This window comes from Caretta caretta, chromosome 5 (genome assembly GCF_965140235.1).
Source record: "Caretta caretta isolate rCarCar2 chromosome 5, rCarCar1.hap1, whole genome shotgun sequence".
Taxonomy (NCBI): Eukaryota; Metazoa; Chordata; order Testudines; family Cheloniidae; genus Caretta; species Caretta caretta.
Window position 1 is genome coordinate 17,171,971 of NC_134210.1, and position 12,369 is coordinate 17,184,339.

General features: G+C 39.6%; 1 protein-coding gene across 3 annotated transcripts in view; it reads left to right on the forward strand.

The window, feature by feature from the left end:
* ME2 (malic enzyme 2) overlaps window positions 1–9,149 on the forward strand; it is a 49,142-nt gene extending 39,993 nt beyond the window's left edge. For all 3 annotated transcript variants that reach the window (XM_048850384.2, XM_075128367.1, XM_075128368.1), the window contains exon 16: window positions 1,576–9,149. In XM_048850384.2, the coding sequence (XP_048706341.1) occupies window positions 1,576–1,740 (165 nt within the window). In that variant the 3' untranslated portion in view covers window positions 1,741–9,149. The remainder of the gene's footprint in view (window positions 1–1,575) is intronic.
* Window positions 9,150–12,369: the final 3,220 nt, after the last annotated feature.

Below are 12,369 nucleotides of genomic sequence, written 5' to 3' on the forward strand. Positions count from 1 at the left end.
AGAAAGTTGAGAGTCAGTTTAGGTTGCATATTAGCAAAAACTTCTAATTATAAGGACAGTTAAGCAATGGAACAGGTTATCTAGGGAGATTGTGGAATCCCACATCAATGGAGGTTTTTAAGAACAGGTTAGACAAACATTTGTCGGGGATGGCTTAAGTATACTTAATCCTGCCCAGTGCAGTGTGATGAGAAAAGACCTCTTGAGGTCCCTGCTAGACCTACATTTTTATGATTCTGCTATAATAAGGGAGACTTGTGAAATATTAGTTTATTTATATACTGGTAATGATCACTAGTCAAAACTTTGTTCCTTTGACTTCTTTGACATCATTCCAGTTCTAGATCCCTTAAAAGATTCTGCTCCTTATTTCTAAAGTCCTAAAAGAACTAGAATGTTTCTTCCTCTATCATAACCTATTGTAGTTCTGCCTGTAAGGGATTCTCTAGCTTTTGAAGCCCAGATTTGAACTCATGGGAACAGAGTAGTCTCGGTCAAGGGCCACCAGCTTTGGAACTCATTGACACCAGAAGTCAAAATGAGGCTAAGCCATACACCCTTTAGGTCATATTGCACTATTTTTTTTTTCAGCATGCCTTTGCCTAACTTATGAGTTGCAGAGTGGTCCCATAAGTAACTGGCTTTAATTTGAGACAAAGAGGATAGTTTGTCATTCTCCTAGATGGTGTTAATGCTTTAAGTAGCTTGTGGCTTCATGGGTGCCCAAGAAGTATGCATAATGATACTTTACCTGAATGTTTGAATGCAGCCATAAGGCAAAATCTAAGTGTGTGTTCCTACCTCAGCTGAAAGGATGCAAAGAAAAATATTTGATTATTGTGTATCAAACATTCTTTAGAGCAGTTAATCTCACTGCATAAGATGTCAAAGATATCGTAGCAATGTTTTTAGTATATAAGATCTTCTGGAATTGCTAATATGAGAGAGAGAGAGAGAGTATAAAAGTGCCACTTCTTGTATCAAAAAACCAAATTTATTCTCCACTTTGAAAAGAACAGAGGTACGAAGGGCCAAATCCTTCCCTCATCTGCACTTCCCTAGGGAGCAGGGATAGTGGCATGCGTGTCTTGTGCGCCTTGAATTTTCCCCACCAGGCCAGGAGCTCAGGGGACGGATCCAAGCTGGGTGAGCATTCTGCTGCCTTCCAGAAGTAGAGTGCACCCAGACCAGCACATTGCACATCCTGCAGGTCTGTAGCATATATACCAACGATCTGGGGAGTTGGCCATTACTTCTTGGCTGCCAATCATGCCTTCTTAGGGACTTCAAGCACCAGCCAATATGTAAACCAGGCCCCCTTTTTACACTCTCTTGTGAGCACTAGAATGAGACCCTGCCCTTTTCCTTGCATAGGGGATACTTGTAATAATGGGAGATAAACAAAAAATCAGAAATGTGATTTTTATTTGACACTATCTACTACCCTCGACCAAGCCTTTTTTAATACATCTAATTTCACTAGCTTAGCTGAAGTTCTGTTCTGTTCTGTTTTCGTAGTATACCATCCAAATAAGTATTAACAGGCACAAACTGTACACTGATTTCACTTTTCAGGTTATGGAATTTATGTACGCAAACAACATGGCTTTCCATTACCCTGAACCTGCAGACAAGAACCAATATATACGATCAAAGGTTTGGAGCTACGAATATGAATCCTTCATGCCAGACGTGTATGACTGGCCTCTGGCTACGGCAAAACCATCTGAAATGCACTGACATACAAAAGATTGCACTCCTTGGGTGCTGTCTTCTACTCTGCAGGGAATTCTTTTCAGACCAATTTACGATAATGACTTTTGCAACTTGTAACTTATTTTTCCTCATTTTGTTGTCTCCCCTCCACCCCCTCATTTTCCTGCGTGACAGATTTTCCTATAAGAATCTGATTAAACTATATTGGTGATAACTCACATCACATGAATGATATAGCTGTCCAAAATTAATTTAAATGACAGTAATGCTGTAACTCAAGTTTAGAGCGCTCCTCACACCAGAGAATTTTTAAATGGTATTTTAGCCACAGACAAATGATAATGAACTGTATCTCTCCTTCTCATCATTGCTGATTGCCAAGATATTTGCTTTTGCTTTTTAATAAGAAGTCTTCTGTCTAGTTTCTTCATTGTCATCACAAACAATGAATTGTGGCATCACAGAAAGAATCTGTCAAGAAAAAAGGCCAAATGTATCCAAATGGCAGATTCTGTTCCATCTGCAGAACAAAGCTACATGTGTCCAGGTTTCCATGCTTCATTCAGCCACTCTGTTCAGTGGTCATGCTTTGTAAATTCTTGGCTGTGGGGAGGCCAATGTTGTGTGCACATTTGAAATTTGCAACGATATTTGTACTCTACAGTTCAATTGTTGTATGGAATTTATCATTAGAAAAAATTTTGAATTAGTTTGAAAAAAGTTATTCTTGAAAAGTCTGAAAATAATCACATCATAGTGGGTTTTTTTATCTAAGCAAAAGATGGTAAACTATTGCAGATTATTCTACTTTTTGGGGTTCAGTTTATAAAGCAGTCTACCGAATCCTTTATAGTGAGTTGTGGAAGCTACAGGTGGTTCAGTTTAGCTGCAGAACTCAGAAATTATCTGCCAAAAGATTTTGGTTTGATTTGTTTTCTTTTTAAGGTTCTGTTACTTTAAGAAAACCTCTCAGCACTGTGTTCTTCCTAGAACTTACATCCTTTGTTTTCACGTGAGGAGTTTGTAGAGCCAGGTGACCCATCACTGACCAGAAGTGACTCCAAAACAGATCTGCTTGGTGCTTTGAACAAAGATTATTTTCCCTCCTTTCTTTTTTCTCTTTCTGATAAAGCTGGAACAGTGGGTGCTGCAGGCAGCTGTTGATATGTGCCCTTCCAGTGGTTTGACTGCATGTTTCCTGCAGTCTTCGCTTGATAGACTCCCAGTAGCTCAGTGTGCATAGAAGACTCGAAAAGTCTGACTTTCAAAAGTTTTCAGTCGATCCCTTGTTCCTCTTCAAGCCACAGAATGTGAATTTAATTTAATTTCTATCAAGTTACTCCATATGAAATCAGAAGTTGTGGCTAGACCATTGCTAGGTTAGTTCTTTTTTTCTCATTGATTCATTCAGGCTTAGCCTTCTGTTGCATTGAAGGCCCTGAATTTGACATGGGTATTGTTGTTTGGATTCCTTCTCGTTTCTCCCCATCTACTGTCTGAGTGAAATCCAGTTCTCTACGTTAGTAGACACAGAATGTTGCTATTGTGGTTGTCTGTGACGTTGTTAAAACTATCCCCAACAGAGAAGGGATAACGTAAGACTAGACAAAGGGAACTGTGTGCTTTACTGGAGTTTTGCTGTGTCAGGGAACAAGGGCAGAAATAAATACCTCTTCTGGCTGAACTGACAGGCTAGAAGCCAAGATCCAGATACAGGAATAAATTTACAGACATTATATCCATGGCAAACGAATGCACAGCAGGAAGCACAGTTACCATGTCCCCTTGAAGAGGGTGCAGAGCTCCCCCCATCCTTTTATTGCTTACTCTGTTATGGTTTTAAAATAAACATGGATTGATTGATTTTAATCTTTTTAAGAGCAAAAGGTGAGAGGAAGAAAAGTAGAGTTTGCAGTGGATTTTAACTAGGTGAGGCGAGAAGGCTGAGATATTTAGAAAAAGCAGTGATGGGAAAATTACTTGAAAATATACTGAGGTTTTGGTAAAACACGGAGCGTGGAGGTGGCTCTAAATTCTACGGTTGTTGTGTTTTTTGTGAATTATGAGGTTCGCAATTTCTATATCTATAAAAAAGACCAACACGCACATGGTGTTTTTTACAAAGAATGCCTTTTCATCTTTTTTTGCGTTGCTTGCTTTCTAGTGTATTTATAAGTTAATTTAAACTTGAATCTTATTCTGGGATCATTATTTATTTAGTACAGAAAATAACTGCCAGATCTTCTGAAAACTCAAATCTCACCAAAGCATGAATTGAGAATGAGTTATTTGTGTGTAAGTGGAACTCTGCATCATTGTATTAAAGTAAACGTACAACAAACATTTCCCCACTCCTTCCAGTGAAAATATGAATTTAACAAAGAAAAAAATAAGCACTCCATATGTTGCCCTCATGGCATGGCATGTGTTGAAGAGGAGTCTTCTGTATCCTGGGTCAGCAATGACTGCAGAGACTGTGTGCTCAGCCATTGGGGGAAGGTTGTACCTTGTGACTAAATAGAAACATACATAGCTCCATTTAGGGCCTTATTTCTCAGAAGAGCTGAGCAGCCACAATTTAAAGTCAATGGGAACTGTAGGTACTCTGCACTTCTGAAAATTAGGCCCTTCAAGAGTGGCATTGACTGACCGCAGTAGGCTGTTGCCCCAGGCTGTAAGGGTAGCAGCTGTTACTGTCAGCCAAAACGCAGAAAAAAATTGGCAGGGACTTCTAATAAAAGTGTGGACCAGGTTTCCTGTTTTTGCAAAACATACTCCATTATTTTCTTGCTGTCCTTCATCTATAGGAGCCAAGAGCATTACATTGCTCAAAAGTGGCTTGTAGTGGCATTGACCAGCTGTGAATGTTTTTGAAACTTCATCTGAGATACAAGAAGCCACTGAAAAGGAGAGGAGGGAGCATAGCTCTCCTGTCTGAGTCTGTCCCTGTCTATACTAGATCTATAACTGAAACAGAAGACACATTTAGAATACAGTTGTTCCCTGATCTGGATACAGAATGCTTCAAAGTTCTAATGTAGGTAGGATCTGACTATGTCTCTGCAACTGGGTAAGGATCATGGAAGTCCAGGGATTTAACTTCGTTACTAGTACACAGATCTCATCTAACTTGCAACTTTTAACTTGTGACCAGGTTTTGTTGTTCAGTTATCGCTGGATCATAACTGGGACCTAAGATTATACATATGATTTACCACCACTGTGTTTTCTGTTTGTGACTGAGATACCAGCTCAGGTAATCCTACTTTGGATGCACTTCATTCTTCCTTTTTATTATTTTTAAATACATGCTGAAAGGGATGAGAGAGATTCTATGTATTATCATATTTAATAAGTTCATTCAAACTGCCTGAGAGCATGAATTAAACTATTGAAAATTCACTGATCTGTCATCCAGAAAGGAAACCCCATAGTGTTCAGCTTCATATTTTAACTAATTCTGATTTTGCTTTGCAACCATTTTCAAGGGTAGTTATACACAATTATCAATAAAGGAAATGATCTTAATCCAAAGAAAAAAAAATTTATCACTGATGTTACATTCTATAGCACTGAATTGTGCAGAATAGGCACATACTTCTCTCTAAAAATCATTGCTTAGGGCCTGATCCTGTCCTCAATCTGCATACGCTCCCAGTGACTTGTGCACAAAGAAGAAATGCTTTAACTCTCCTCCACTCCCTGTCCTATACAGTGTTAAGCACTTCTGACACGGTGCTGAGGATCCTAAGCACCCATTAAAGGCAATGGAGCTGAGGGTGCTGAGCTCTGTCCAGGATTGGTCCCAGTTGTGTTCCCATTCACATCAATGGGACCAGTATCAGTCCTTTAGAGAACAAAGGAGGGAAACATCTGTGTTACAAGTGAAAGGAATGTGCACTTAACAAAAAGAAAAAGACTAAGAGAACATAGCCTAACTTCACAAAATATACATGTTTGCAGTGGTGTTTGTAGCTGAGTTGGTCCCAGGATATTAGTGAGACAAGGTGGATGAGGTAATATCTTTTTTGGAACAACTTCTGCTGGTGAAAGAGGCATGCTTTCGAGGTTACACAGAGCACTTCAGACCTGAAGAAGAGCTCTGTGTAGCTTGAAATCCTATCTCTCTCACCAACAGAAGTTGGTCCAATAAAAGATATTACCTCACCCACTTTGTCTCCTGAAAATATACATGCTCAATAAAAAGCATTTGAAAGCTTTGTATATTTTATACTACTTTTGGCTAACAACTGTGCGTGAAAGTCCAATGTTGTATCTGGTTAATACAAAAGTGTAACTTGCCACATACATTTGTTTTAGACATATTAGGATGTTGCATGATGTTCCATGCATTTTACGAGCTTTAATGGGAAAATGTTGTAAGTGAAGTATCATTTCACCCGCATCAGTATTTAATTTGTTTGCCCCGAGCAGATGAATTTGTTCTTTGTACTTTTTCTAGCAGGTTTTTATAACTAACTCTTTTCGTGTGAAAATGTAATGAAGGGACAAAGGACAAGGGCTCCTTTTTACTAAACAGTAGTCTTGTTCTTTAAGGAATATTACTGTGAGAGAATTGGATTATTGCCAAGTTAACAGTGGCATCATTGCTGTCATACAGATCCAACCATGTATCTCAGCTCAGACTGGATTTTAAGTAGGCACAAAAAGGCAACTATCTCCTTTCATTTAGGTCCTGGTCCTGCTACCATTTACTTTTAGTGCAGGATCAAGCTCTTAATATCATTTCATTTTGTCATCTAGCAGTCTTTTAGGTATGAAATGTGAGAATAAAAAAATTCAGACTCTAATAGTCTCATGATTGTAAATGATACACCAAAGTTTACAAATCGTATTGCTCTCTGTTTTTTATATAATGCCCACAACTGCCACAAATGCTGTATAAGAACTTTCACAACATCAGTCCTGCACATTACATCTATTTATCATATGATGAATGCTGGAGAAAGGGAAATCATCGAACCAGCAAATAATTATTGATTGAACATACAAAAACAGATCTGGGCATTAATGCCAAACCAGTAGCATCTCCAGCTGAATGCTGTTGTAACATGCCTCTGGTAGAAGAGTCATCTGTCTATATCTGTGTATTTGTCCATCTTGACCTATCTAGGTACTTCTAACATTCATGTCTCCATAATATCTCAGGATGGCACATATGGGACCACCCCAGCATGCAATAGGCCTCTTCTTGCCGCTGTTACCTTCTGAAGCACAGTGTTTGGTGCTGATTTAAAACCTATGTTCATGGCAGCTGTTTGACTTGCTAGCTGTCCAAACCCTATGCACCTATGTAAGCATTGGAGGGAATTTAGCATACTGTGTACAGATGTCTTTACATGCAGTTCTCTTCTGAAAAATGACTAAGCATAGCCTCATGAGGTTCCATATTTCTCTCTCTGACACCAAAACAAATGTGCTCAGTATATAGGTAGAAAGTTGTTTTTTTCTAACTACCAGCCCATGCGCACACAGCCAGGGAGCTTAGAGTCATCTCTTCTTGTGCATGATCTTCAAGTCTAATAAAGCGTCTGCTGGGGGAATTGTGTCTTCACGTTCAACTGTGAACTCGCATTGCCTTCAACAGGCTTGTACAGGTGTAGCTGACTGGAACTTTTGTACCAGTTGTGTTGCTGATTCATAAAATGGAATAGAATCCAGCTCATTTTCTCTTAGCTCCATTGGCTGTGGTGGACCAGCAGGTGCAAAGACCATTTTAAAAAAAAAAAAAAGTTACTATTCAGAGTCAGATCTGCTGAATATACACATGGACTGGATTTAATGAGTAAGAAAATGTCATTTTTACATTCAACAAAAGTTTCAGACTTTAATGGGAGCCACATGTTTCCAGCAGCTTTAAAATCAGGCCTGAGGTGTCCAAAGTTGTGCACCCAAACAGAGACACAAAATAGTGAACATTTCTGAAACCTTCAGACTAGAAATACACTTTAAGGAGCAATTTTTATGAGTCTGGATGATTGTAGAGTGCACTTTGGGAATGAGAAAGGTCCCTTCCATTTTAGTTTTGAGGGAAGGGGGAGAAGTCTCCCATTACTTTAGAAACTATCTTCTTATAAACTAATCAGTAAAATTAGCGGAGGCAGTTTTAGAACATTTTTAGCATTAAAAGATCTAGGCAAATTCAGCAGGTCTTATTTATCCTTACTGAAGCAAAACTCCCATTGACTTCAGTAAGGAGTTTTACCTGCATAACCTTCCTGATTTTCCTGTTTTTTAGAGCCTGATTCTGCACAACTGAAGTCAGGAGGAGTTTTATCATTGGCTTCAATGGGAGCAGGGATCAAGGCCTCTCATGGAGCACAAATCATTGTGTTATATAGGCATTCAATCGTTTTTTCAGAACTTTGCTCATCTGTCCTTAAAGAAGTTCCTTTATAATAAAAATGGAAATCAGAATTACTCTCCACACTAGGGTTACCATACATTCGGGTTTTCCCGTACATGACCTCTTTTTTGGTCCACCAATCTCCATCCGGGCAGACTTTTGAAATACGAACAAATGTCTGTGATTTTTCCTTGCTCATTCTTTTTTCAACATCAGTTCTCGTAGAACTGCAATTCCTGGCGTGCCCTAAGAGTGACATGCATGTTTACTGGTTTGCCACCCTCTGTGCTGCTGCTGGTGGTGGCGCTGCCTTCAGAGCTGGGCAGCCAGAAAGTGGTGATGCTGTTCGAGTGCCTAGCTCTGGAGGCAGTGCAGCAGCATAGAAGTAAGGCTGGCGTGGTATGGACTGTTGAGTTGCTGAAAGGGATCCTGCTTGTACAGTACAACTTCAGGCACACATCTTGCAAAGACTTCCATGGCTGCTTACTGAGCAATCAGCCAGTGCTGAGAAAGATATGCTCTACAGAGGAATATGCATGGGCACAACAGGAAGAAGGCAGTAGAAAAGGAATGCATGTAAAAAGGTACATTTAAATTTGATTTACATTTATTTTTGAGGCTATTTATAAATGTTAGATATTGTTTATAAATGTTAAATATTCAAAGTAAAAAGAAACTATACTCTCCTTCCCCTGGTAGTGTCCTCTATTTGGGAACTTAACATATGGTAACCCTACTCCAGACTACCCACAGTAGATCTGCCTGCTTTTCTGGAATAAAATAAATAGCAAAATTAACTGTTGTCTATTTCAAACACGAGGTAAAGAAATCACTCTATATTGGGAGTTCTTGTGTGAACAATTCTAGTCTAGACAAAGAGAATCTTTAGGATGTCAAATTCAATCTAGGATTTGATTGATTTCAGGAGGGTCAGGGTCAGCTGAAACAAAAAATTGTGTTGAAATGTGAATTGTTTTTTTTTTTCCTTTTATAATATTGTAATTGTACTGAGATAAGTGTTCTGGTCTTCTATTTTCTTAGTAAAATGCATTTTCCTTTGCCCAAATTATGCTTGATTCTGTTCTATTCTTAAAATAATGTATCTGCTCAATATACAGAACTTTCCAAAAATACTAAATTGCTTGAGAGAAACTTGCATTTTTACTCTGTTGTAATGGATTTCAGTGCTAGTGTAAGTGACCAACAACTAATGTCCTACAGCAGGTCCTGTGCAGGTATCACCCATACACCTATGTCAATGCCCCTCAATCCTGACCTACAATATTTTTTATTCCAGGCCTCGGTGACTCATAAGTAGGGACTCCCAGCTGTGACAACCGTGTATGGTAACATATGTAAATAGTGGGACTAGCAGGATATCTCCAAATTCATCTTCACATTAACCTAAAATGGGATTAGAATCCACAGATCTCCAAGGGGGCATTCACAAGCCCTTTGTAATATGGTTTGCATATATAGCTGATATAAATAAGCATTTCTTTTTTTACCAGTATGTTATGCTAAAGATTCTGTTCTCTGGTCCACACTGTGGCTTTATTGCTTAGTTTGCATTCTCTCCACACTCAGAACTCCCAGTGTGGTCAATGGAAATGTGGAAAATGCAAAGGATTTGCAGCATGGGTCAGAACTTTTTAAATTTTAAAATATTGTCTATTTGGGTTATCATTGAAAGGCTGAACAGCAGAAGTGTATTTTATGGTGAATTGGAATAAAAACCAGGAGTGTACAAAGACACAATGAGGGTAAGAAACAGCACAGATAAAGGCATAAATATCCAAGGGGAAGGAGAAGCTAGATTAATACTTTGTACCTTCTATAATGGCTTCCAACAAAGTGTTTTCAAGGGATTTATAAGGATTAGATCCTGATTGTCAGAGGTGCTGAACACTCACAGTTAACTTAAGTTGGAGTTGTAGGTGCCCTGTACCTCTGAAAACCCTGTGAAGTAGAGAAGTATTAACCTTATTGTACAATCAGGGAAACAGAAGCAGAGAGAGTTAAAGTGGCTTGTCCCAGGCCACTTGATATGTATGTTGTGCAGCTGAGAATAGAATAAGGAGTCCGGTGGCACCTTAAAGACTAACAGATTTATTGGGGATTTTACCCATGAAAGCTTATGCTCAAATAAATCTGTTACTCTTTAAGGTGCCATGGGACTCCTTGTTGTTTTTGTGGACAGCTACCCCTTGATACTTGAGAATAGAATGTTGATTTTATTGTGTGCTTTAACTACATAACAGTTCTTCTCTCAGAAACAGACGGGATCAGTTACAGAATGGAAGCATTTGCTCCACTCAGGTTCCTCTGGATCACACTTGGTGCTCGCTTCCATCTTTGCCCCTTAGTTGACCAATGCTTATCCTGGGACCAATTAAGGGCACTCAGTAATGAGTCGTGCAACTCAATTCAATATGTAGAAATTTTTAGAACATTTAATGTACATAATCATACATGTCAACCACTGTAGTCACATCAGCACAGGTAAACATTATGTAATTACTGATGGTTTATCCATCCAAATACTACTTAGGTCCAAACCTGCTCAGCTTTGAAAAATTAGATAGCAGCAAGCTTGCTTAAATTAATAACATTGTTCTTCAGATATCCAGCTGCTACCCACCTTGCTTTGATACCACTCATGTATTCATCATGGGATACAATTGTACATAAACAGTATCAAAAATGTTTTGAAGCAGTGTTCACCCTGACCTGAGCATCAGGGGTCTTTACTGGTTTTATAAAATAGCTGTATTTAAAATCCTAATGATTTGGAAGTCAGTAGCTGTGAGAAGTCTCATTCAAAAACTCTCCATTGAACAGTTTATATATAAAGCAAGAAAGGTACTTGGGAAATGTTAAAGTAGACCCTTGCGGCATGCTGTTATAATCTGTGAGCCTAGTGCATAGCATAAGTAACCTTCTTAGTTTTATTTTTGGCTGGAGTTCTCAGTTAAAATTGAACAAAATAGAAATGATGTACAGAAATTGCCATCACCACTGCAGAACGTATACACAGCCAAAGTTCCCAGAACTATGCAATGAACTGACTAGTATGTATGTTTATCACTGCCTAAGAGTGTGGATGAAATCAGAATGGCTTGCTAACATAATGCAGCCCAAGAATAAAGGTCCTGCATTTTTGGAGCAACAAGCATCTTAGCAATGTCGCTATGAAGTTCTGGTACATAGCATAACAGGCATTGTCATAATTGCTAAAACAAAAGTGTTTTTATCATGGGCTGTTAGGGTTACCAACTTTGGCTGGATGAATTCTTGGAGGTTTCATAACATGACATTGTCTTTAATTAAAGATTAATCTTTAATTCCTGGAGATTCCATGACAATTCTGGAGGGTTGACAACCCTATGGACTCTTCCGCTGTAAAATCCTAGTGGAGACAATGCATCTGTAGTTTTACCCTAAAGTAAACTACAGTAAGTAGATTGTAAGCTATTTGAGGGCAGGGACTTTCTTTTTCTTCTGTGTTTATACAGAGCCTTGCACAACCATGTCCTGGTCCATGACTGGCGTTCCTACGTGCTATAATATAAATAATAATAAACTAGTGCGGTCAACCACACATGGGGGAAGATAGCGTTGAATGCACCTAGCTACCTCACAGTAAAACCTACAGGCGTCTTGTTTCTCTTATGATTTTATAGCAAAATAACTAACTGGTTATAACTGGTTAGTTATATGATGGTAAACTCCACCTTTTTGGCAATAAAGACAAAGCCTGAAAGTGGCTGAAAGTTTGGCTGTCACAGCAGTCCTATGGTACTCAGCTATTCCTGCAGCTCTCAGGATGCTCTCCACACAGCGCTAAGGGGGCATTGCTGTTCCTATTAGGGCTGTCTGAATGCTCCCAGCCCTTCCCCTGGGTCATTACAAATCCCCACGGATTTCACTGGGGCACAATGAGGCCTGGTGTTCACAGCCAACACTGGGGGCTGCAGCTCAGCCCTCGGGTTTTTGAAAATGATGAAGGTGGATAAAGGATCAAATCCTACGGTGGGGAAGTTTATTTCAGTGTCAGAACCCGCCCTTGCCCCAGCCATCCACCCATCTACCTCAGTCATTGACCCTCTGTGCCACTCCCCACCACTGCACCCCATCGCCCCATCCCAGTCGCTAACCCTTGCCGTCACACACCACACCAACCCAGTCAGTGACCCCCACTGCCGCCCCGCCCCTCTCCACCATCACACCCCACTTGCTGACCCTCCCCATCCCTCTCCATCACCCAACCCACCCGCTGACCCTCC